The following is a 20748-nucleotide window of genomic DNA, read 5'->3' on the forward strand; positions in this document are numbered from 1 at the left end:
TCCCCTCTTAACATCCATACTCATACTCTCCTCAGAGCACCCGAAACCTTGCTTCCTTGATTGACTCTGTGCCATACCATGCAATCCATCCCAACAACTGCAGCAACATCACAACCCAAGTACCTAAAGCTTTCAACTTCTTTCGGCACCTGTCCATGCAACTTTATTGATAAAGTTAAAACGTATATAAATTCTATGTTGGCAGAATTAAACAAATAAAAACAAGCATTAAGGTAAATTAATTTATTAGCTCTGTCCGGTGACCCATCGGGGCCATCACCTCTCGCCCCGACCAGGGCTGCGGCCACACTGCGCGCCCCCGTGTGTCTAGTTAACTTTAGTCACACAGGAAACAGATAAATACACTGGAAATGCAACTTTAAAATAAGAGTACAAAACTGATAAACGTACAAGAGATGCAATTAGACTGATTATTGAACCGGTTTTTCATGTGTGTGTGTGTGTGTGTGTGTGAAAGATTGTTTGTATATTTAGGAATATAAAAACAAGTTATATTCACACAGTGAATTCTGAGAAATGTTACAACCAAAAACGACCAACCTATCATTTATCCAGAGAGTTTTTCGTACCTGTGCTTTCTGAAGCGGCGCCATTCTGCAACACAGTACAGCGCTGCAGTTACGGCAGATTTCCAGGAAAATCTCTTTGTAATTCCCCGAGTTCGAGTCTTCCTGGCTCGGCTTCAGTACAGTGGAGAGGGTGGCTCCGTCGATGATGAGACCGTAGTCCATGTAGTCGATGGATAGACTGCACAGTAACCAGGGTTGGGTAGGGTTACTTTAACTGGATTACTTTCAATGACTTTTGCATTACTCCAATACCAAATATGCTAATAAAAGAAACTAAATATGAGTAAAACTACTAAATTTTGTGCAGGCTTGGGGAGTAACGGAACACATGGAACGGCAAAAATGATGATGGCAAGCTGTTTGGATTTATTTGTCGCATTTTATGTTCATTTTGCCGGAGATCAAAGAGATCAAAGCCAGGAGAGAAAGCTTACCACGTGTTGTGAGTCATCATTTGATTCATATTTACTTTCTTTTGTCTTTTATTAGCATATTTGGTATCGGAGTCATCCAAAAGACATTGAAATTAATCCAGTTTTGCCGGACGTTGCATATTGTGCTAAAATGCTAATTCCCCTTATAGAGATCAAAGCCAGCAGAGAAGATTACCACATGTTGTGAATCATCATTTGATTCATAATTAGTTTCTTTTGTCTTTTATTGGCATATTTGGTATCGGAGTCATCCAAAAGTCATTGAAAGTAATCCAGTTAAATTAACCCTACCCAACCCTGGAGATCAAAGAGATCAAAGCCAGGAGAGAAAGCTTACCACGTGTTGTGAGTCATCATTTGATTCATATTTAGTTTATTTTGTCTTTTATTAGCATATTTGGTATAGGAGTCATCCAAAAGTCATTGAAAGTAATCCAGTTAAAGTAACCCTACCCAACCCTGGAGATCAAAGAGATCAAAGCCAGGAGAGAAAGCTTACCGCGTGTTGTGAGTCATCATTTGATTCATATTTAGTTTCTTTTGTCTTTTATTTAATAATAATAATAATATTTGCATATTTGGTATTGGAGTCATCCAAAAGTCATTGAAAGTAATCCAGTTAAAGTAATCCTACCCAACCCTGGAGACCAAAGAGATCAAAGCTAGGAGAGAAAGCTTACCACGTGTTGTGAGTCATCATTTGATTCATATTTAGTTTCTTTTGTCTTTTATTAGCATATTTGGTATCGGAGTCATCCAAAAGTCATTGAAATTAATCCAGTTTTGCCGGACGTTGCATATTGTGCTAAAATGCTAATTCCCCTTATAGAGATCAAAGCCAGCAGAGAAGCTTACCACATGTTGTGAGTCATAATTGTATTCCTATTTAGTTTCTTTTGTCTTTTATTAGCATATTTGGTATTGGAGTAATCCAAAAGTCATTGAAAGTAATCCAGTTAAAGTAACCCTGCCCAACCCTGGAGATCAAAGAGATCAAAGCCAGGAGAGAAAGCTTACCACGTGTTGTGAGTCATCATTTTATTCATATTTAGTTTTCTTTGGTCTTTTATTAGCATATTTGGTATCGGAGTCATCCAAAAGTCATTGAAAGTAATCCAGTTCAAGTAACCCTACCCAACCCTGGAGAACAAAGCCAGGAGAGAAAGCTTACCACGTGTTGTGAGTCATTCTATCCATATTGAGTTTCTTTTGTCTTTTATGAGCATATTTGGTATTGTAGTCATCCAAAAGTCATTGAAATTAATCCAGTTTTGCCGGACGTTGCATATTGTGCTAAAATGCTAATTCCCCTTATAGAGATCAAAGCCAGCAGAGAAGATTACCACATGTTGTGAGTCCTAATCGTATTCATATTTAGTTTATTTTGTCTTTTATTAGCAAAGTAATCCAGTTCAAGTAACCCTACCCAACCCTGGCAGTAACGCAACATGAAAGACGTCCAAACCCACCCTGAGATGTCCCTGCTCACGCCACCGTGATGCCTGAGGACGGTTCTGCTGAGATCAAAGAGGACATCGTGAAGGCTCTGCTCCTCCGTACGCTTGGTGGTCAGCTCCAGGATTTGGGTGTTGCTGCGGAAAAGCTTGCTAGCGTAGCAAGTGGCGGCTGCCGTCTCCATCTTGTCACCGGTCAGCACCCACACCTTCATGCCGGCCTTGTGCAGGGATTCGATGGTGTCTGCTGCTTTTTCTTGGAGCCTGTTGATTGCCAGGGTGAATCGGACATCAGAGAACATTGAATTTGCTTCTCGCTGAAGCACTAAAACAATAATGGCAAGAAAATAAAAAGAAGGGAAGGGTGGGAGAATTTCTCTCCCTCGCTCGACCGAGAACTAGCAGGTCTGCGATAAACTCACAATGCCTTTTTCTTCTTTTTCCATTTTTTTTTAAATTCCTTTAAAAAAAATCTCATTGTGGTTATTTTTTCCTAGCTGTTACTTTTTTCTTTTTGTTCTCTATTTACTTTTCCTACATTTTTTTTCTCTTACTTTTGTTTCTTTTTTTCTCAGCTTTTCACTACTTTTTCATTTTGGTATTTTTTTCTTTTTTGTTCTATTCCCCCCTTCCTTTAAGTCAATTTGTGCATCATTTTACTTAATATTTGGTCATGTTGGGATGAAAGAAAGCAAAAACAATCCGAAGAGCCGTTTAGGACCCGAAAAAGCCGGTTCCTTTTAGTGAGCCGAGCCGAAGAAGCCAGTTCCCCAACAAACTCTACTAACTTTACTCAACTTCGTTCTCCTTCGACTCGACTTTTTCCATTTTTTTTTAAATTCCTTTTAAAAAAATCTCATTGTGTTTATTTTTTCCTCGCTGTTACTTTTTTCTTTTTGTTCTCTATTTACTTTTTTCCTACATTTTTTTCTTTTCTTTTCTGGCTTTTTAGTAAATTTTTCCTTCTTTTTTTCTCTTCCTTTTGTTTCTTTTTTTCTCAGCTTTTCACTACTTTTTCATTTTGGTATTTTTTTCTTTTTTGTTCTATTCCCCCCTACCTTTAAGTCATTTTGTGCATAATTTTACATCATATTTGGTCATGTTGGGATGAAAGAAAGCAAAAACAATCCGAAGAGCCGTTTAGGACCCGAAAAAGCCGGTTCCTTTTAGTGAGCCGAGCCGAAGAAGCCGGTTCCCCAACAAACTCTACTAACTTTACTCAACTTCGTTCTCCTTCGACTCGACTTTTTCCATTTTTTTTTAAATTCCTTTTAAAAAAAAATCTCATTGTGTTTATTTTTTCCTAGCTGTTACTTTTTTTGATCTCTATTTACTTTTTTTCCCTTTGTTTTTTCTTTTCTTTTTTTCTGGCTTTTTTCTGAATTATTTTTTTCTCTTCCTTTTGTTTCTTTTCTTTCTCAGCTTTTCACTACTTTTTTATTTTGGTACTTTTTTTCTTTTTTGTTCTATTCCTCCCTTCCTTTAAGTCATTTTGTGCATAATTTTACATAATATTTGGTTGTGTAGGGATGAAAGAAGCAAAAGCAACCAAAAGAGCTGTTTGGGACCCAAAAGAGCCGGTTCCTTTTGGTGAGCCGAGCCGAAGAAGCCGGTTCTCGATAAACTCTACTGACTTTACTCAACTTTGTTCTACTTCGACCTTGACTTCCAAATACCGAATTTAGAACACAACGTCAGGGGAAGCCATGTATTTTGACCTTCATGCACTGTAACTTTAACTTAATTCGCTTCTTAATTAGCAATTTTGAGCCCTGATTTTTGTGAGCTGGCTAGATTTTCCTGTGCGCGGAAAAGCTCTGGGTAGTGCGCTATTACGCACGCACGCAGCTTAGAGGGAACATTGGTCACCTACCTGTCTTCCACAGCAGTGGCTCCCAGCAGGACCAGATCTTTCTCGATGGAGTCATAAGCCTCCGCCAACTTTTTGTCCCTGTCCTGTAGTGCCAACTTGGCTTGACTCAACAGCCGACACACTTCCTGGTACTGCGTCGAGCTGAGACGGCGATAGGCCACGCAGAGTGTCCTGAGACCCTCCTTGAAAGGTCGAGCAAAAAAAAGTGATGCGGTTTGAGTTTTTGTACCAATTTGTTGAATCGTCTCATACGTGTTCAAAGAAATGCAGGAATCGAAATGACGTCAGAGGGAGTTCTTTTTATTGATACGCAATTTCAACAAGAGACTCAGCGAATCAAAGATATGCGTGTGTCTTTATAGTTTTCAACATAGCACGTGTACCCGGTTTGGCCCCGTCCCTTTTCACGCCTGAAGGCGTACATGCCCAGGGTTCCGTCCTTATTTGGAAGTGTTTTTAAGTTTATGCCGGTTTACGTCACCTTGCCCTTTGCCGTTATCTCTTGTCCTCCCTTGAGGAGGATTGTTTATACTAATTCGTCCGCCGAGACCTTCGCCAGATGTAAACAACATTTCTCCCAACTGTAAGCAAGTCTTTCTACATTTCTTTCTAAATGTATGCAAATCTATTCTACAAATGCAAGTTTTTTTTCTACAACAATGTAACCACCCCAACCAGAAGCTAATATTGAAAACTTTGACTATGAAGAATAGGAAGTGCAATGCAGTGCAGACTTTTTCTTCCAACTACTGAAAAATTGACAAGGTCGGTTGTAATTGATGTTGTACGTGGTTGCTACTGTGGCAACACCACAATTTGACATAAACACCTGGAAAAAGCTCGTCCTGCAGAGAGGTAGTGGCTCAGGAGGTAGAGCGCTCGTCTTGGGATCAAGAGATCGCAGTTCGAATCCCGGCTCCTCCGTGTTACATGTCGAAGTGTCCTTGGGTAAGACACTGAACCCCTAATACCCCAATATGCAGGTTAGCGCCTTACATGGCGCTTTGGGAAGTCTTGACTTGAAAAGCGCTATAGAAATGCAGATCCTTTCATTTCATTTGTTTGGTATCTGCTCGTGTATCCTGTATCTGGTATCGATCCCGTCTGTCCTGTCTCTTCGGAAATCGCTGGTGTTTGTGTTCCCGCGCATGACTCCCCCGTTCCCGTAAAATAAAGCTCGTGTGAAAACGTAACGCGTTTGGGTCCACCGTCTGTTCGGGTTCTGACACCAATAATTACCGTATTTTCTGCACTATAAGGCGCACTTTAAAGTCTTAATTTTTTTCAAAAGCTGACCATGCGCCTTATAATACAGCGCGCCTTATATATGGATCAATATTAAGTCGCAAAGTCTTGCAATTAGGGCAAGCAGCCGCCGACTCGATTTTCCCCCGAATGTGGAGTAGTCCGCGGTGTATGCTGGGATTTATATACCGGCGTTTCATTGGCTAACCAATGTGTCATTCATAGTTTGAATCGATCACTATTGGCTAAAGTTATTGGGAGGTCAAGGGGACGGATCCTTTTTATCATTTACAGGCTGGCATAGGCTGAAGCGGCAAAACAAAGCCTGCAATTGGCCGAAAAAGATGAATGCGTATAGCACGTGGTTGACGGCATACAGAAAGCGTTTTTTACTATTCTGTATTTGTAAATATTTTATTCTCCTGGATTTTCTAAACTCATGGATATAAGAGGACCATGGTTGCACATTATTATTGAACACAACGACTTGGGTGAGCTACTCCGGCTATATATTTTCCCTGTATCTTGTTTTTGTGATGGGTCTTTTTTTAAATTCAACTCAATTCCAAGTGTTAATTGTCATATGCACAGTAAAGTTGTGTTGTGGAAAATAGACTTGCATTTGTAGAATAGATCTGCATACATTTAGAAATGTAGAAAGACTTGCTTACAGTTGTGAGAGAATGTTGACATCATTTCGGGAAGGTCCTTGGCAGCCTTAAAAGGGCATGGGACCTTCGAGGACTCTCTGAGCAAACTGAGGCGAACAACATGTCCTAATAAGGGTACGACAACATCTTCCTTGTTGTTACGTGAGATCTCTCTTGGGTTGTACTCAAATTGAAGCTATAAAAGCATTGTTATGTCTGGAGTTCTCTGAGTTCTTTGGGATGACGCAATAAAGAGCTCCCCCTCATGGCAAGCCTCCGTGCATTTGTTAAATCACGTAAGAGAGGACTTAAAAGATGATCAAACCTGCATTATCTCCAACAGTTGCGAGCGAAAAAGAAAATAGAAACTAAGGAATGGTTGGCATTTCTTGAATCCCAAGACTTTAACCTTCAGAATGATATTTGGAACGATGCATTTGAGTGACATCGTATTTGCTTCTTTGCAAGCTTTGGGAATGTTAAGGGGGTGATCAGTTGGACTGAACCATCTGGCTGTTTTCTCGAAGTTCCCATTGTAGCGCCTTATAATCCGGTGCGCCTTATGTATGGAAAATAGAGGACCAGAAACTATTTTTTGGGGGTGCGTCCTATAACCCGGTGCTCCCTATAGTGCGGAAAATACGGTATAAGAAGCCACAAGAAGTTAAGTGACATCCGTCTTTTTCTGTCAGTGAGGCAGGCCTCCAATTTTTTTTGAGTTTTTCCTTGCCCTCATGTAGGTTTCAGATCAGGTGATGTTGTCATAAAAGGCCAGAAGGAACCCTGGAGAGTAGATCTTGTATCTGTGGGAACTCACCACTGCGTTGTGTTCAACCCGAGCTCTGACTTCCTCCACCTTGCCTGATACGACCCTCGGGAAGATGGATGAGTCTGCTCCTTTGCAGAACAGGTACAGCTCACCTTCAGAAGCAAATGGAGAAGAAAAAGGGAGTAAAGACATGTCATGACCAAGGTTGGGACCAGTGTTCCTTCTAAGCTGCGCAAAATCTAGCCAGCGCACAAAAATCAGGGCTCAAAATTACTAATTAAGAAGAAGTCAAAGTTACAGTGCATGAAGGTTAAAATACACGGGTTCCCCTGACGGTGTGTCCTAAATGCGGTATTTTGAAGTCGAGTCGAGGTAGAACGAAGTTGAGGAAAGGTAAAAAGACAGAGAGAGAGAGAGAGAAAGATACAAAGAGGAACAAAGAAAGAGAAAACAAGAGACAGATAGAGAGAAAGAGATAGAGAGTAAACGAAAAAGGGAGGAAGAGAGTGTGAGAGAGAGAGACACAAGAGAGAGAAAAGGATAAAAAGAAGAGAGTAAAAGAAGGTAAAAAGACACAGAGGGGGAGAAAGAGACAAAGAGGAACAAAGAAAGAGAAAACAAGAGAGTGTGAGAGAGAGAGAGAGACACAAGAGAGAGAAAAGGGAAAAAACGAGAGTAAAAGGTAAAAAGACAGAGAAAGAGAGAAAGAGACAAAGAGGAACAAAGAAAGAGAAAACAAGAGACAGAGAGAGTGAAAGAGAAAGAGAGTGAACGAAAAAGGGAGGAAGAGAGTGTGTGTGTGAAAGAGAGAGAAAAGGATAAAAAAGAAGAGAGCAAAAGAAGGTAAAAAGACACACACAGAGAGAGAGAAAGAGACAAAGAGGAACAAAGAAAGAGAAAACAAGAGACAGATAGAGAGAAAGAGATAGAGAGTGAACAAAAAAGGGACGAAGAGAGTGCGAGATAGAGAGAGAGACAAAAGAGAGAGAAAAGGATAAAAAGAAGAGAGTAAAAGAAGGTAAAAAGACACAGAGGGAGAGAAAGAGACAAAGAGGAACAAAGAAAGAGAAAACAAGAGACAGATAGAGAGAAAGAGATAGAGAGTGAACGAAAAAGGGAGGAAGAGGGTGTGAGAGAGCGACACAAGAGAGAGAAAAGGGAAAAAAAGAGAGTAAAACGAGGTAAAAAGACAGAGAAAGAGAGAAAGAAACAAAGAGGAACAAAGAAAGAGAAAACAAGAGACAGAGAGAGTGAAAGAGAAAGAGAGTGAACGAAAAAGGGAGGAAGAGAGTGTGTGTGTGAAAGAGGGAGAAAAAGATAAAAAAGAAGAGAGCAAAAGAAGGTAAAAAGACACACACAGAGAGAGAGAAAGAGACAAAGAGGAACAAAGAAAGAGAAAACAAGAGACAGATAGAGAGAAAGAGATAGAGAGTGAACGAAAAAGGGAGGAAGAGAGTGTGAGAGAGAGAGACACAAAAGAGAGAAAAGGATAAAAAGAAGACAGTAAAAGAAGGTAAAAAGACACAGAGAGAGAGAGAAAGAAACAAAGAGGAACAAAGAAAGAGAAAACAAGAGACAGAGAGAGTGAAAGAGGAAGAGATAGAGAGTAAACAAAAAAGGGAGGAAGAGAGTGTGAGAGAGAGAGACACAAGAGAAAGAAAAGGATAAAAAGAAGAGAGTTAAAGAAGGTAAAAAGACACAGAGAGAGAAAGAGAAAGAGACAAAGAGGAACACAGAAAGAGAAAACAAGAGACAGATAGAGAGAAAGAGATGAGAGTGAACAAAAAAGGGATGAAGAGAGTGTGAGAGAGAGAGACAAAAGAGAGAGAAAAGGAAAAAAGAATAGATTAAAAGAAGGTAAAAAGACACAGAGAGAGAGAAAAAGATACAAAGAGTTAGTAGAGTTTGCCGAGAACCGGCTTCTTCGGCTCGGCTCGCTAAAAGGAGTCCTAAACGGCTCTTCAGGTTGTTTTTGCTTCTCATCCCAACATGAGCAAATATGATGTAAGATTATGCACAAAATGACTTAAAGGAAGGGGGGAATAGAACAAAAAAGAAAAAAATACCAAAATGAAAAAGTAGTGAAAAGCTGAGAAAAAAAGAAACAAAAGGAAGAGAAAAAAAGAAGGAAAATTTTAGAAAAAAAGCCAGAAAAAAGAAAAGAAAGAAACATAGGAAAAAGTAAATAGAGAACAAAAAGAAAAAAGTAACAGCTCGAAAAAAATAAACACAATGAGATTTTTTTGAAAGGAATTAAAAAAAAAAAAACAGGGAAAAAGAAGAAAAAGTTTGTGTTGCATTCAAATAATTTCCCGCAGGGGTGTCAAAGAGGCGGCCCGCGGGCCAGATCAGGTCCGCTAAGGGGTTGAATCCGGCCTGTGAGACAACGCTGAGAGAAGCATTAGACGAAAACGAGCTGCAGGTTGAAATATGTCCACTTGATGTTGTCAAAGCCATGTGCCTCGAACAAACGCTGCACTTGTATTTCTTTCTCTCTCTCTCTCTCTTTCTCTCTCTTTCTTTCTCTCTCTCTCACACTCTCTTCCCCCCTTTTTCTCTCTGTCTCTCTTGCTTTCACTCTCTCTGTCTCTTGTTTTCTCTTTCTTTGTTCCTCTTTGTCTCTTTCTCGCTCTGTGTCTTTTTACCTTCTTTTACTCTCTTTTCTCTCTCTCTCTCACATACTCTCTTTCTCCCTTTTTCGTTCACTCTCTATCTCTTTCTCTTTCACTCTCTCTGTCTCTTGTTTTCTCTTTCTTTGTTCCTCTTTGTCTTTCTCTCCCTCTGTGTCTTCTTTAACTTCGTTTACTCTCTTCTTTTTTTTCCCTTTTCTCTCTCTTTTGTCTCTCTCTCTCTCTCACACCCTCTTCCTCCCTTTTTCGTTCACTCTCTATCTCTTTCTCTCTATCTGTCTCTTGTTTTCTCTTTCTTTGTTCCTCTTTGTCTCTTTCTCGCTCTGTGTCTTTTTACCTTCTTTTACTCTTCTTTTTTCCCTTTTATCTCTCTTGTGTCTCCCTCACTCTCACACTCTCTTATTCCCTTTTTTGTTCACTCTCTATCTCTTTCTCTCTATCTGTCTCTTGTTTTCTCTTTCTTTGTTCCTCTTTGTATCTTTGTGTCTTTTTACCTTCTTTTACGCTCTTCTTTTTTTCCTTTTCTCTCTCTTATCTCTCTTTTCTGTCTCTCTCTCTTGCTTTCCCCTACTCTCCCCTCCCCTTCTCTCCTTCTCTATTATCTCCTTCTCTCTTTTCTCTCGTTCTCTTTGGATTTCTTCCTTTCTATCTCTTCCCGTGAAATTACGGTAATTACAGTTTTCGGTAACGCCCTTAATACTAAATAACGTAGAAAAGCCTCGTTACCTGAAGTGTCCCTGACAATGACACTCATCCTCCGTCTGACCGAATCGAAGGTCAGAACTTCGAGGAGCTCAAACCTGGGGAAGAGAAAATAAACTGAAGTACAACAGACAGGTTACACATCATCTGTAGGGAAAACGATTACAGTATTTTCTGGACTATTAGGCGCACCTAAAAACTGCAAATCGGCCCGAAATGTGAAAGTGCGGCTTATAATCCAGTGCGCCTTATAATCCAGTGCGCCTCATTTACAGGGTTGGGTAGGGTTACTTGAACTGGATTACTTTCAATGACTTTTGGATTACTCCAATACCAAATTTGCTCATAAAAGACAAAAGAAACTCAATAGGAATCAAATGATGACTCACAACACGCGGTAAGCTTTCTCTCCTGGCTTTGATCTCTTTGATCTCCAGGGTTGGGTAGGGTTACTTTAACTGGATTACTTTCAATGACTTTTGGATTACTCCTATACCAAATATGCTAATAAAAGACAAAAGAAACGAAATATGAATCAAATGATGACTCGCAACACGTGGTAAGCTTTCTCTCCTGGCTTTGATCTCTTTGATCTCCAGGGTTGGGTAGGGTTACTTTTACTGGATTACTTTCAATGACTTTTGGATGACTCCAATAGCAAATATGCTAATAAAAGACAAAAGAAACTCAATATGAATCAAATGATGACTCACAACACGTGGTAAGCTTTCTCTCCTGGCTTTGATCTCTTTGATCTCCAGGGTTGGGTAGGGTTACTTTAACTGGATTACTTTCAATGACTTTTGGATTACTCCTATACCAAATATGCTAATAAAAGACAAAAGAAACGAAATATGAATCAAATGATGACTCGCAACACGTGGTAAGCTTTCTCTCCTGGCTTTGATCTCTTTGATCTCCGGCAAAACGAACATCAAATGCCACAGAAACCAAATGAAAATAAATCCAAACAGCTTGCCAACATCATTTTTTTTTAACAGACCCGTTTACTTTGTTGCGAGCGTGTTGCTAGTAGCGTTTTGCTACCCTTCACAGGCACGGTTTGGGATGAAAGTTATAATATTATTATTAAAGCTTTGAAAACTCTCTCAGTGTACCGTCTTTCTTTGTAAATATGTGTCATAATGTATAATATGTATTTGCAACTGTATATTTTTGTAATGTATTTATTTTAGAGACTTATTCTGATATGTTTTCTACGGGCGAATCGAAAAGAAGGGGCGAAAACAACGGGGGCTGACGGGAAGTGGAGTAAAGGTGAGACGTGTTTGTGGACGCAGCGGACAATAGTGGATATATATTTTTCCCACCCTTACCTTTGCAAATATACATTTTTTTCCCTTGGATTACTTTCAACGGGACCCGGACTCTGCAGGTCTGCATCAAACCTTAAGTACCGGTATCATTTTCTGTTCATTTTGCCGGCTGTGGTTTTTGGACCGTGTACTTTATATTCAGTGACAATGGCGGGACACAAAGTCGGGTTTGGGTTAATTTTGTGATTGTGTTACATGTTTTAATGTGGGCGCATGCGGCTTATATACAGGTGCGGCTTGTGTAAGTACAAAAGCGGTTATCTTCTTAAAATGTGGTGGGTGCGGCTTATAATCAGGTGCGCTCCATAGTCCGGAGTTTACGGTAGTCATTTTAATCATATTTAGTTTTTTTTGTCTTTTATTAGCATATTTGGTATTGGAGTAATCCAAAAGTCATTGAAAGTAATCAAGTTAAAGTAACCCTACCCAACCCTGTTTATTTATAGGAGTGCCCTCTGGTGGTTAACATGTGAATCGTTTGTTGCCCAAATTATTTTTTGTGGTGAAACCAGATGATATATTTTCTATGAAAAAAATATCTTTTGATTCGAATGCATTTATTTATCTCCTATGCAACCCTCGCTTTTACTCTACAGACGCTCCCCTACTCACGAACATTCGGCCTCCAAGAAGAAATCCACTTCCTCTTCCTAGTTCGTGTGTAAACGTTCTATACTGTATCTCCAGCGCGCTAAGAACTTTGACATTTTTTATTGCTTAATATCTGGTGCATCCATTCTTTTGAAACCAAAGTGTAATAGGAAAGCTTGATGCGGTTGAGAAAATGGTCGGATCGCTTTTTTTCAGCCACTTTGTACCGCAGAGGAGGAAGTCGCCTAACTCTTGAAGCTCATCTTCCAAAAGTAAGTTAAACTTCACTTTATAGAGCACAGGTGTCAAACAGGCGGCCCGCGGGCCATATCAGGCCCGCTCAGGGATTGAATCTGGCCCATCAGACAACACTCAGAGAAGCGCAAGAGAAAAACGAGCTGCTGGTTGAAATATGTCCACTTGATGTTGCCAAAGCCAGGTGCCTCGAACAAAGACACTGTACTTGTATTTATTTCTCTCTCTCTCTCTCTCTCTCTCTCTCTTTCTTTTCCACCCCTTTTCTCCCACTCTGTCTCTCTTTTTCTCTTCCTTTGTTGCTCTTTGTCTCTTTCTCTCTCTGTGTCTTTCAACCTCTTTTGCTCTAACTTCCTTTTTTCCTTTCTTCTCTTTTCTCTTTCTCTCTTCATACCCTTTGCGCTTTCTTTTCTCTTTTCTCTCCTGTCTTTCTATTTCTCTTTGGATTTCTTTCTTCCTCTCCCTTTCTTTTCCCCCTCTCACACGACTCTTTATCTTTTGTTTCTCACGCTCTCTCCCTCTCTCTCTCTCTTTTTCTTTCTTTGTCCCTTCTCTCTCCTTTTCCCTCCCTCTTTCTCTTATTTCTTTATCTCTCTTTTTCTTTAATCTACTCGTCCGGCCCCCGACAGAATTATAGAGCATCTTATTCTATGAAAATGTTTATTTTTTGTACACAACATTCCAGGTTGCCCTGCGATTGGCTGGCAACCAGTTCAGGGTGTCCCCTGCCCACTGCCCGATGATTGCTGGGATGGGCTCCAGCACCCCCGCGACCCTACTGAGGATAAGCGGTGCAGCTAATGAGATGAGATGAGAACATTCCAGGTTACTTCTATAAATTCAACTTACAAACGATTGTCCGGAAGTAGGGTAGCGTCTGTAGTTTGAATTCCATGCGCCTTATAGTCCAGTGCGCCTTATATATGTCACATATATCACAACGAACTATTAAAGGGACATGCGCCCTATACCCGTTGCGCTATACCTCTCAATCTCGTCCTCCCTGTTCAAGATCTCCATGTGACTGTCCTTGAGTCTTAAATAGGTGAAGCCGAGCCTTTGGAAATACGAGAGTTGTAATGTTCAAGAGCCTTAATGCGAAACGTTCGCGTGTGTGTGGGAAGAACCTCTTCATGCCTTCGACGAGCGCCACCTCGTCCGGGGACGAAGAAATGTAGAAAGACGAGGGCTTGCCCTGGCGGATGCCGTGTTTGATGCCGTCCACTGTCTCCTCCTCTTTCACTTGCACGGTATGACATAAGCACAGCGCCCGGAAAAACAGCTCTTCTCGCTCCTGTGGTTTGGAAAGCCAACAGTTACCGTAAATTCTGGACTATAAGCCGCTACTTTTTATTATTATTATTTGAAAACTCTCCCGGTGTACCGTCTTTCTTTGTAAATATGTGTAACCCGTGAATAATATGGATTTGTATATTTTTGTAATGTATTTATTTTAGACACTTGTTCTGATATGTTTTGCACGGACGAAGGAAAAAGGAGGGGCGGAACAAACGCGGGGTGCCGAGTTTAAGTGGGGACTGCTAAAGGTGAGGGACAGACAAGGAAAGAAGAGGGGGTAAAAAGTTGGTTCAAGAAAAAATGAGTTGCACCCTTACTTTTGGAAATATACAGGTGTGTTGCTTGCGTGTTGCTACCTGTCACAGGCACCGTTGGGGATGAAAGTTATCATTATTAAAGCTTTGAAAACTCTCGGTGTACCGTCTTTCTTTGTAAATATGTGTAACCCATGTATAATATGTATTTGTATATTTTTGTAATGTATTTATTTGTATTTATTTTAAACACTTATTCTGATATGTTTTGCACGGGTGAAGGAAAAAGGAGGGGCGGAACAAACGCGGGGTGCCGAGTTTAAGTGGGGACCGCTAAAGGTGAGGGACAGACAAGGAAAGAAGAGGGGGTAAAAAGTTGGTTAACGAAAAAGGAGTTGCGTGAGTAAATGTGTTCATCTGATATATTTTTCCCACCCTTACTTTTGGAAATATACAGGTGTGTTGCTCGCGTGTTGCTACCTGTCACAGGCACCGTTTGGGATGAAAGTTATCATTATTAAAGCTTTGAAAACTCTCTCAGTGTACCGTCTTTCTTTGTAAATATGTGTAACCATGTATAATATGTATTTGCAACTGTATATTTTTGTTAGGACTTTATTTCAGACACTTATTCTGATATGTTTCCCACGGGCGAGTAAAAAGAAGGGGCGAAAAAAACACGGGCTGACGGGAAGTGGGGACCGGTAAAGGTGAGTGTTTGTGGACGCGGCAGACAATAGTGGATATATATTTTTCCCACCCTTACCTTTGGAAATATACACTTTTTTCCTTGGATTACTTTCAACAGGACCCGGACTCTGCAGGTCTGCATCAAACCTTAAGTACCGGTATCATTTTCCGATCATTTTGCCGGCTGTGATTTTTGGACTGTGGACTTTAATGAAGGACATTTAGTTTCAATCGCGGGACTCGAAGTCGGGTTTGGGTTAATTTTGTGTTTGTGTTACATGTTTAAATGTGGACGCATGCGGCTTATATACAGGTGCGGCTTGTGTATGTACAAAATCGTTTTTCCTCTTAAAATGTGGTGGGTGCGGCTTATAACCAGGTGCGCTCTATAGTCCGGATTTTACGGTACCTACAAATAACGGACCAATCAGCCAGAGGCTTGGTCCCAGGGCGTGAACATTGCATCGTATTTGCCACCAAATTTTAGCACTTTTAAGGCCAATCCTTCCGTTTGTCCAGTACCTTCAGAATAACTTTTTTTGGGGTTGACTTTGATGACGAAAATAAAGTGTCACAAGCCAGAAACGGAGACAGGACCCAATAGCGTTCATTTTACTCGGTTTTATTGAAAAAGAATTCAAACTAAACGTGATTGAAACTAAACGTCCTTCATTAAAGTCCACAGTCCAAAAATCACAAATCATGAACGGAAAATGATACCGGTACTTCAGATTTGATGCAGACCTGCAGAGTCCGGGTCCCGTTGAAAGTAATCCAAGGAAAAAAGTGTCGTGGGCGGCGGGAAAGCTGGTCGATAGCCAGGACGGGGGAGCAAGGGCGGTAACGAGTCCAGAAAAAGAGGGCAGCAACGACTATCATGCAGGAAACAGGGCAAAACAGGTCGATGGGCGGGACGGAAGAGCAGGGCAGAAACGGGTCCAGAAAAAGGTCGGCAACAGGTATCAGGCAGGAAATAGGGCAAAACAGGTCGATGGTCGGGACGGAGGAGCAAAAGCGGAAACGGGTCCAGAAAAAGGTCGGCAACAGGTATCAGGCAGGAAACAGGGCAAAACAGGTCAATGGCCGGGACGGAGGAGCAAAAGCGGAAACGGGTCCGGAAAAGAGGTCGGCAACAGGTATCAGGCAGGAAACAGGGCAAAACAGGTCGATGGCCAGGACGGAAGAGCAAAAGCGGAAACGAGTCCAGAAAAAAAGGTCGGCAACGACTATCAGGCAGGAAACAGGGCAAAACAGGTCAATGGGCGGGACGGAAGAGCAAGGGCGGAAATGGGTCCAGAAACAGGTCGGCAACAGGTATCAGGCAGGAAATAGGGCAAAACAGGTCGATGGTCGGGACGGAGGAGCAAAAGCGGAAACGGGTCCAGAAAAAGGTCGGCAACAGGTATCAGGCAGGAAACAGGGCAAAACAGGTCGATGGCCGGGACGGAGGAGCAAAAGCGGAAACGGGTCCAGAAAAAGGTCGGCAACAGGTATCAGGCAGGAAACAGGGCAAAACAGGTTGATGGCCGGGACGGAGGAGCAAAAGCGGAAACGGGTCCAGAAAAGGTGGAGTACGTTTTTACCGACAAGACCGGCTGGCCCCGCCCCCTGGGCACCGGCTGGAGCAGATCGTCTGATTTGCGTGTGGGCTTCTTAAGGGTGGGTTGTGGGTATTGCGGGTTGCTGGTTCATTGCGTTTTCTGTTCTGCATTAATCTGTTCTGTTCGACTTGATGACACCAGTGTTTGCCCGTTCTGAGTTAAAGCCTGTTTTGTTAGTATTCCTAGTCTGAGTTCCTGTTTGCCTGTAAGCCTGTTTTTGTTTTGTTTTGTCCCTGAGTGTTGGACGACTTTTATTTCCTTAATAAAACTATCTGATCGTTAACGCGAATGAGTTCTCCCCTCCTGCCGGTCCGGTCCTGTGACACTTCCTTTGTTGCTCTTTGTCTCTTTCTCTCTCTTGTGTCTTTTTAACTTCTTTTGCTCTAACTTCCTTTTTTCCTTTTCTCTCTTTTCTCTTTCTCTCTTCCTACCCTTTTCACTTTCTTTTCTCTTTTCTCTGTCTTTCTATTTCTCTTTGGGTTTCTTTCTTCCTCTCCCTTTAGTTTCCCCCTCTCGCACGACTTTTTCTCTTTTGTTTCTCACGCTCTCTCCCTCTCTCTATTTTCTTTCTTTGTCCAGGCCTAGGTTTTCTCCAAACTCATGCAGCCCTCATTTCTCTCTCTCTCTCTCTCTCTCTCTCTCTCTTCTCTCTCTCTCTCTCTCTCTCTCTCTCTCTCTCTCTCTCTCTCTCTCTCTCTCTCTCTCTCTCTCTCTCTCTCTCTCTCTCTCTCTCTCTCTCTCTCTCTCTCTCTCTCTCTCTCTCTCTCTCTCTCTCTCACTTTCTTTTCACCCTTTTTCTCCCACTCTGTCTCTTTCACTCTCTGTGTCTCTCTTTTTCTCTTCCTTTGTTGCTCTTTGTTTCTTTCTCTCTCTGTGTCTTCTTTTGCTCTAACTTCCTTTTTTCCTTTTCTCTCTTTTCTCTTTCTCTCTTCCTACCCTCCGCGCTTTCTTTTCTCTTTTCTCTCCTTCTGTCTTTCTTTTCCTCTCTTTCTTCCTCTCCCTTTCTTTTCCCCCTCTCTCACAACTTTTTCTCTTTTGTTTCTCACGCTCTCTCCCTCTCTCTCTTTTTCTTTCTTTGTCCCGCCCTCTCTCCTTTTCCCTCCCTCTTTCTCTTATTCCTTTCTCTCTCTTTTTCTTTCTCTTTAATCGACTCGTCCGGCCCCCCGACAGAATGTTTGTTCTATTGTGTGGCCCCCGAGTTAAAAGTCACGCACCCTGGCGTCAGGACCCGGTGATGTGTCAATCATGTCCATGCTTTCTGCACCAGGCATCACCTTCAAATATTGAAAAATGAGGAGATTATAATCCGATATTCACGATGATTTCATGCAAATGGCCCGGTGGAAGATTTATGACCTGCCCGTTGCAGATGGCTTCGGCAACATATACGTGTCCGTCCACACAGCATTCGATAAACTCCATGTTGTTCTCTGTTAGCGTCCCGGTCTTGTCGGTAAAGACGTACTCCACCTGAAGAGAAGAAAAGAAAAGAAAAGAAAAGAGAAGAAAAGAAAAGAAAAGAAAAGAAAAGAAAAGAGAAGAGAAGAGATGAGAAGAGAACAGAAGAGAACAGAAGAGAACAGAACAGAAGAGAAGAGAAGAGAAGAAAAGAGAAAAGAAGAGAAGAGGAAAAGAAGAGAAAAGGAAAAGAAGAGAGGAGAACAGAAGAGAACAGAACAGAAGAGAAGTGAACAGAAGAGAAGAGGAAAAGAAGAGGAGAGAAGAGAAGAGAAGGGAAGAGAAGAGAAGAGAAGAGAAGAAAAGAGAAGAGAAGAGAGGAGAAAAAAAGAGTAAAGAAGGGAATAGGAAAAGAAGAGAGGAGAAGAGAATAGGGAAAGAAGACAAAAGGAAAAGAAAAGAAGCGAAGAGAAGAGAAGAGAAAAGAGAAGAGAACAGAAGAGAACAGACGAGAACAGAAGAGAACAGAAGAGAACAGAAGAGAACAGAACAGAAGAGAACAGAAAAGGAGAGGAAAAGAAGAGAAAAGGAAAAGAAGAGAGGAGAAGAGAAGAGATGAAAAGAGAAGATAGCAGAAGAGAACAGAAGAGAAAAGAAGAGGAAAAGAAGAGAGGAGAAGAGAAGAGAAAAGAAGAGGAAAAGAAGAGAGGAGAAGAGAAGAGAAGAGAAGAGAAGAAAAGAGAAAAGAAGAGAAGAGGAAAAGAAGAGAAAAGGAAAAGAAGAGAGGAGAACAGAAGAGAACAGAACAGAAGAGAAGTGAACAGAAGAGAAGAGGAAAAGAAGAGGAGAGAAGAGAAGAGAAGAGAAGAGAAGAGAAGAGAAAAAAAAGAGAAAAAATAAAAAGAAGGGAATAGGAAAAGAAGAGAGGAGAAGAGAAGAGAGGAGAAGAGAATAGGAAAAGAAGAGAGGAGAAGAGAAGAGAACAGAAGAAACCAGAAGAGAACAGACGAGAACAGAAGAGAACAGAAGAGAACAGAAGAAAACAGAACAGAAGAGAACAGAAAAGGAGAGGAAAAGAAGAGAAAAGGAAAAGAAGAGAGGAGAAGAGAAGAGATGAAAAGAGAAGATAGCAGAAGAGAAGAGAAGAGAAAAGAAGAGGAAAAGAAGAGAGGAGAAGAGAAGAGAAAAGAAGAGGAAAAGAAGAGAGGAGAAGAGAAGAAAAGAGAAGAGAAGAAAAGAGAAAAGAAGAGAAGAGGAAAAGAAGAGAAAAGAGAAAAGAAGAGAGGAGAACAGAAGAGAACAGAACAGAAGAGAAGTGAACAGAAGAGAACAGAACAGAAGAAGAGTGAACAGAAGAGAAGAGGAAAAGAAGAGGAGAGAAGAGAAGAGAAGGGAAAACAAGAGAAGAGAAGAGAAGAGAAGAGAAAAAAAAGAGAAAAAATAAAAAAGAAGGGAATAGGAAAAGAAGAGAGGAGAAGAGAAGAGAGGAGAAGAGAATGGGAAAAGAATAGAGGAGAAGAGAAGAGAACAGAAGAAACCAGAAGAGAACAGACGAGAACAGAAGAGAACAGAACAGAAGAGAACAGAAAAGGAGAGGAAAAGAAGAGAAAAGGAAAAGAAGAGAGGAGAAGAGAAGAGATGAAAAGAGAAGATAGCAGAAGAGAAGAGAAGAGAAAAGAAGAGGAAAAGAAGAGAGGAGAAGAGAAGAGAGAAGAAGAGGGAAAGAAGAGAGGAGAAGAGAAGAGAAGAGAAGAGAAGAAAAGAGAAAAGAAGAGAAGAGGAAAAGAAGAGAAAAGGAAAAGAAGAGAGGAGAACGGAAGAGAACAGAACAGAAGAGAAGTGAACAGAAGAGAACAGAACAGAAGAAGAGTGAACAGAAGAGAAGAGGAAAAGAAGAGGAGAGAAGAGAAGGGAAGAGAAGAGAAGAGAAGAGAAGAGAAGAGAAGAGAAGAGAAGAGAAGAGAAGAGAAAAAAAAGAGGAAAAATAAAAAAGAAGGGAATAGGAAAAGAAGAGAGGAGAAGAGAAGAGAGGAGAAGAGAATAGGAAAAGAAGAGAGGAGAAGAGAAGAGAACAGAAGAAACCAGAAGAGACCAGAAGAGAACAGAACAGAAGAGAACAGAAGAAAAAAGAAGAGAACAGAACAGAACAGAAGAGAAGTGAACAGAAGAGAAGAGGAAAAGAAGAGAAGAGAACAGAACAGAAGAGAAGAGAAGAGGAGAGGAAAAGAAGAGGAAAAGAAGAGGAAAAGAAGAGGAAAAGAAGAGGAAAAGAAGAGGAAAAGAAGAGAACAGAACAGAACAGAGGGGAGAGAAGAGGAAAAGAAGAGGAATAGAAGAGGAAAAGAAGAGAAAAAGAAGAGGAAGAGAAGAGATAGATACTTTATTCATTCATCATGAATTCTGGTGTTTACCAGAAGATCCAGAAGGAAAACGCCGGCCATCAGCTAAAATTCCTCCACAACATTGTGAAATTCTTTACCAATTATTAATGTGTTCTAAAACTATTAGGTTCAAAGTGCAATTTGACTTCTTTGTCCCTTAATAAATGCAAGCAACCTTTCAAAACTGCATTTTGTATTTCCTTGGATTGTATTTGTGGTTGCATGGACAGCTGCCGGAAGAAGTTGAAAGCTTTAGGTACTTGGGTTGTGATGTGGCTGCAGTTGGTGGGATGGATTGTGAGGTATGGCACAGGTTTTCGGTGCTCTGAGGAGAGTGATGAGTATGGATGTTAAGAGGGGACTGTATGAGAGCGTGATTGTCCCGACTGTGTTGTATGGTGCAGAGACTTGGAGCCTGAACGCGGATTTGAGAAGGACATTCAATGTTTTTGAGATGACGTGTTTGAGCAGTATGTTAGGAGTGACGAGATTGGATAGATCACAGGTGTCAAAGAGGCGGCCCGCGGGCCAGATCAGGCCCGTCAAGGGATTGAATCCGGCCCGCGAGACAACACTCAGAGAAGCGCGAGAGAAA

The 20748-nt window shown here is 41.2% G+C and overlaps 1 protein-coding gene across 4 annotated transcripts in view; it reads right to left on the reverse strand.

The window, feature by feature from the left end:
- Positions 1 to 20748, reverse strand: part of atp11a (ATPase phospholipid transporting 11A) — a 135162-nt gene that overhangs the window by 38797 nt on the left and 75617 nt on the right. For all 4 annotated transcript variants that reach the window (XM_088330481.1, XM_088330480.1, XM_088330479.1 and 1 more), the window contains exons 13-21: positions 17731 to 17844; positions 17589 to 17648; positions 13658 to 13824; positions 13516 to 13587; positions 10372 to 10445; positions 7064 to 7167; positions 4352 to 4533; positions 2494 to 2742; positions 591 to 768 (exon numbers count right to left, since the gene is read on the reverse strand). In XM_088330481.1, the coding sequence (XP_088186607.1) occupies positions 591 to 768; positions 2494 to 2742; positions 4352 to 4533; positions 7064 to 7167; positions 10372 to 10445; positions 13516 to 13587; positions 13658 to 13824; positions 17589 to 17648; positions 17731 to 17844 (1200 nt within the window). The remainder of the gene's footprint in view (positions 1 to 590; positions 769 to 2493; positions 2743 to 4351; positions 4534 to 7063; positions 7168 to 10371; positions 10446 to 13515; positions 13588 to 13657; positions 13825 to 17588; positions 17649 to 17730; positions 17845 to 20748) is intronic.

The sequence above is a fragment of the Urocampus carinirostris genome, chromosome 3 (genome assembly GCF_059441175.1).
Source record: "Urocampus carinirostris isolate Australia breed hairy pipefish chromosome 3, RoL_Ucar_1.0, whole genome shotgun sequence".
NCBI lineage: Eukaryota > Metazoa > Chordata > Actinopteri > Syngnathiformes > Syngnathidae > Urocampus > Urocampus carinirostris.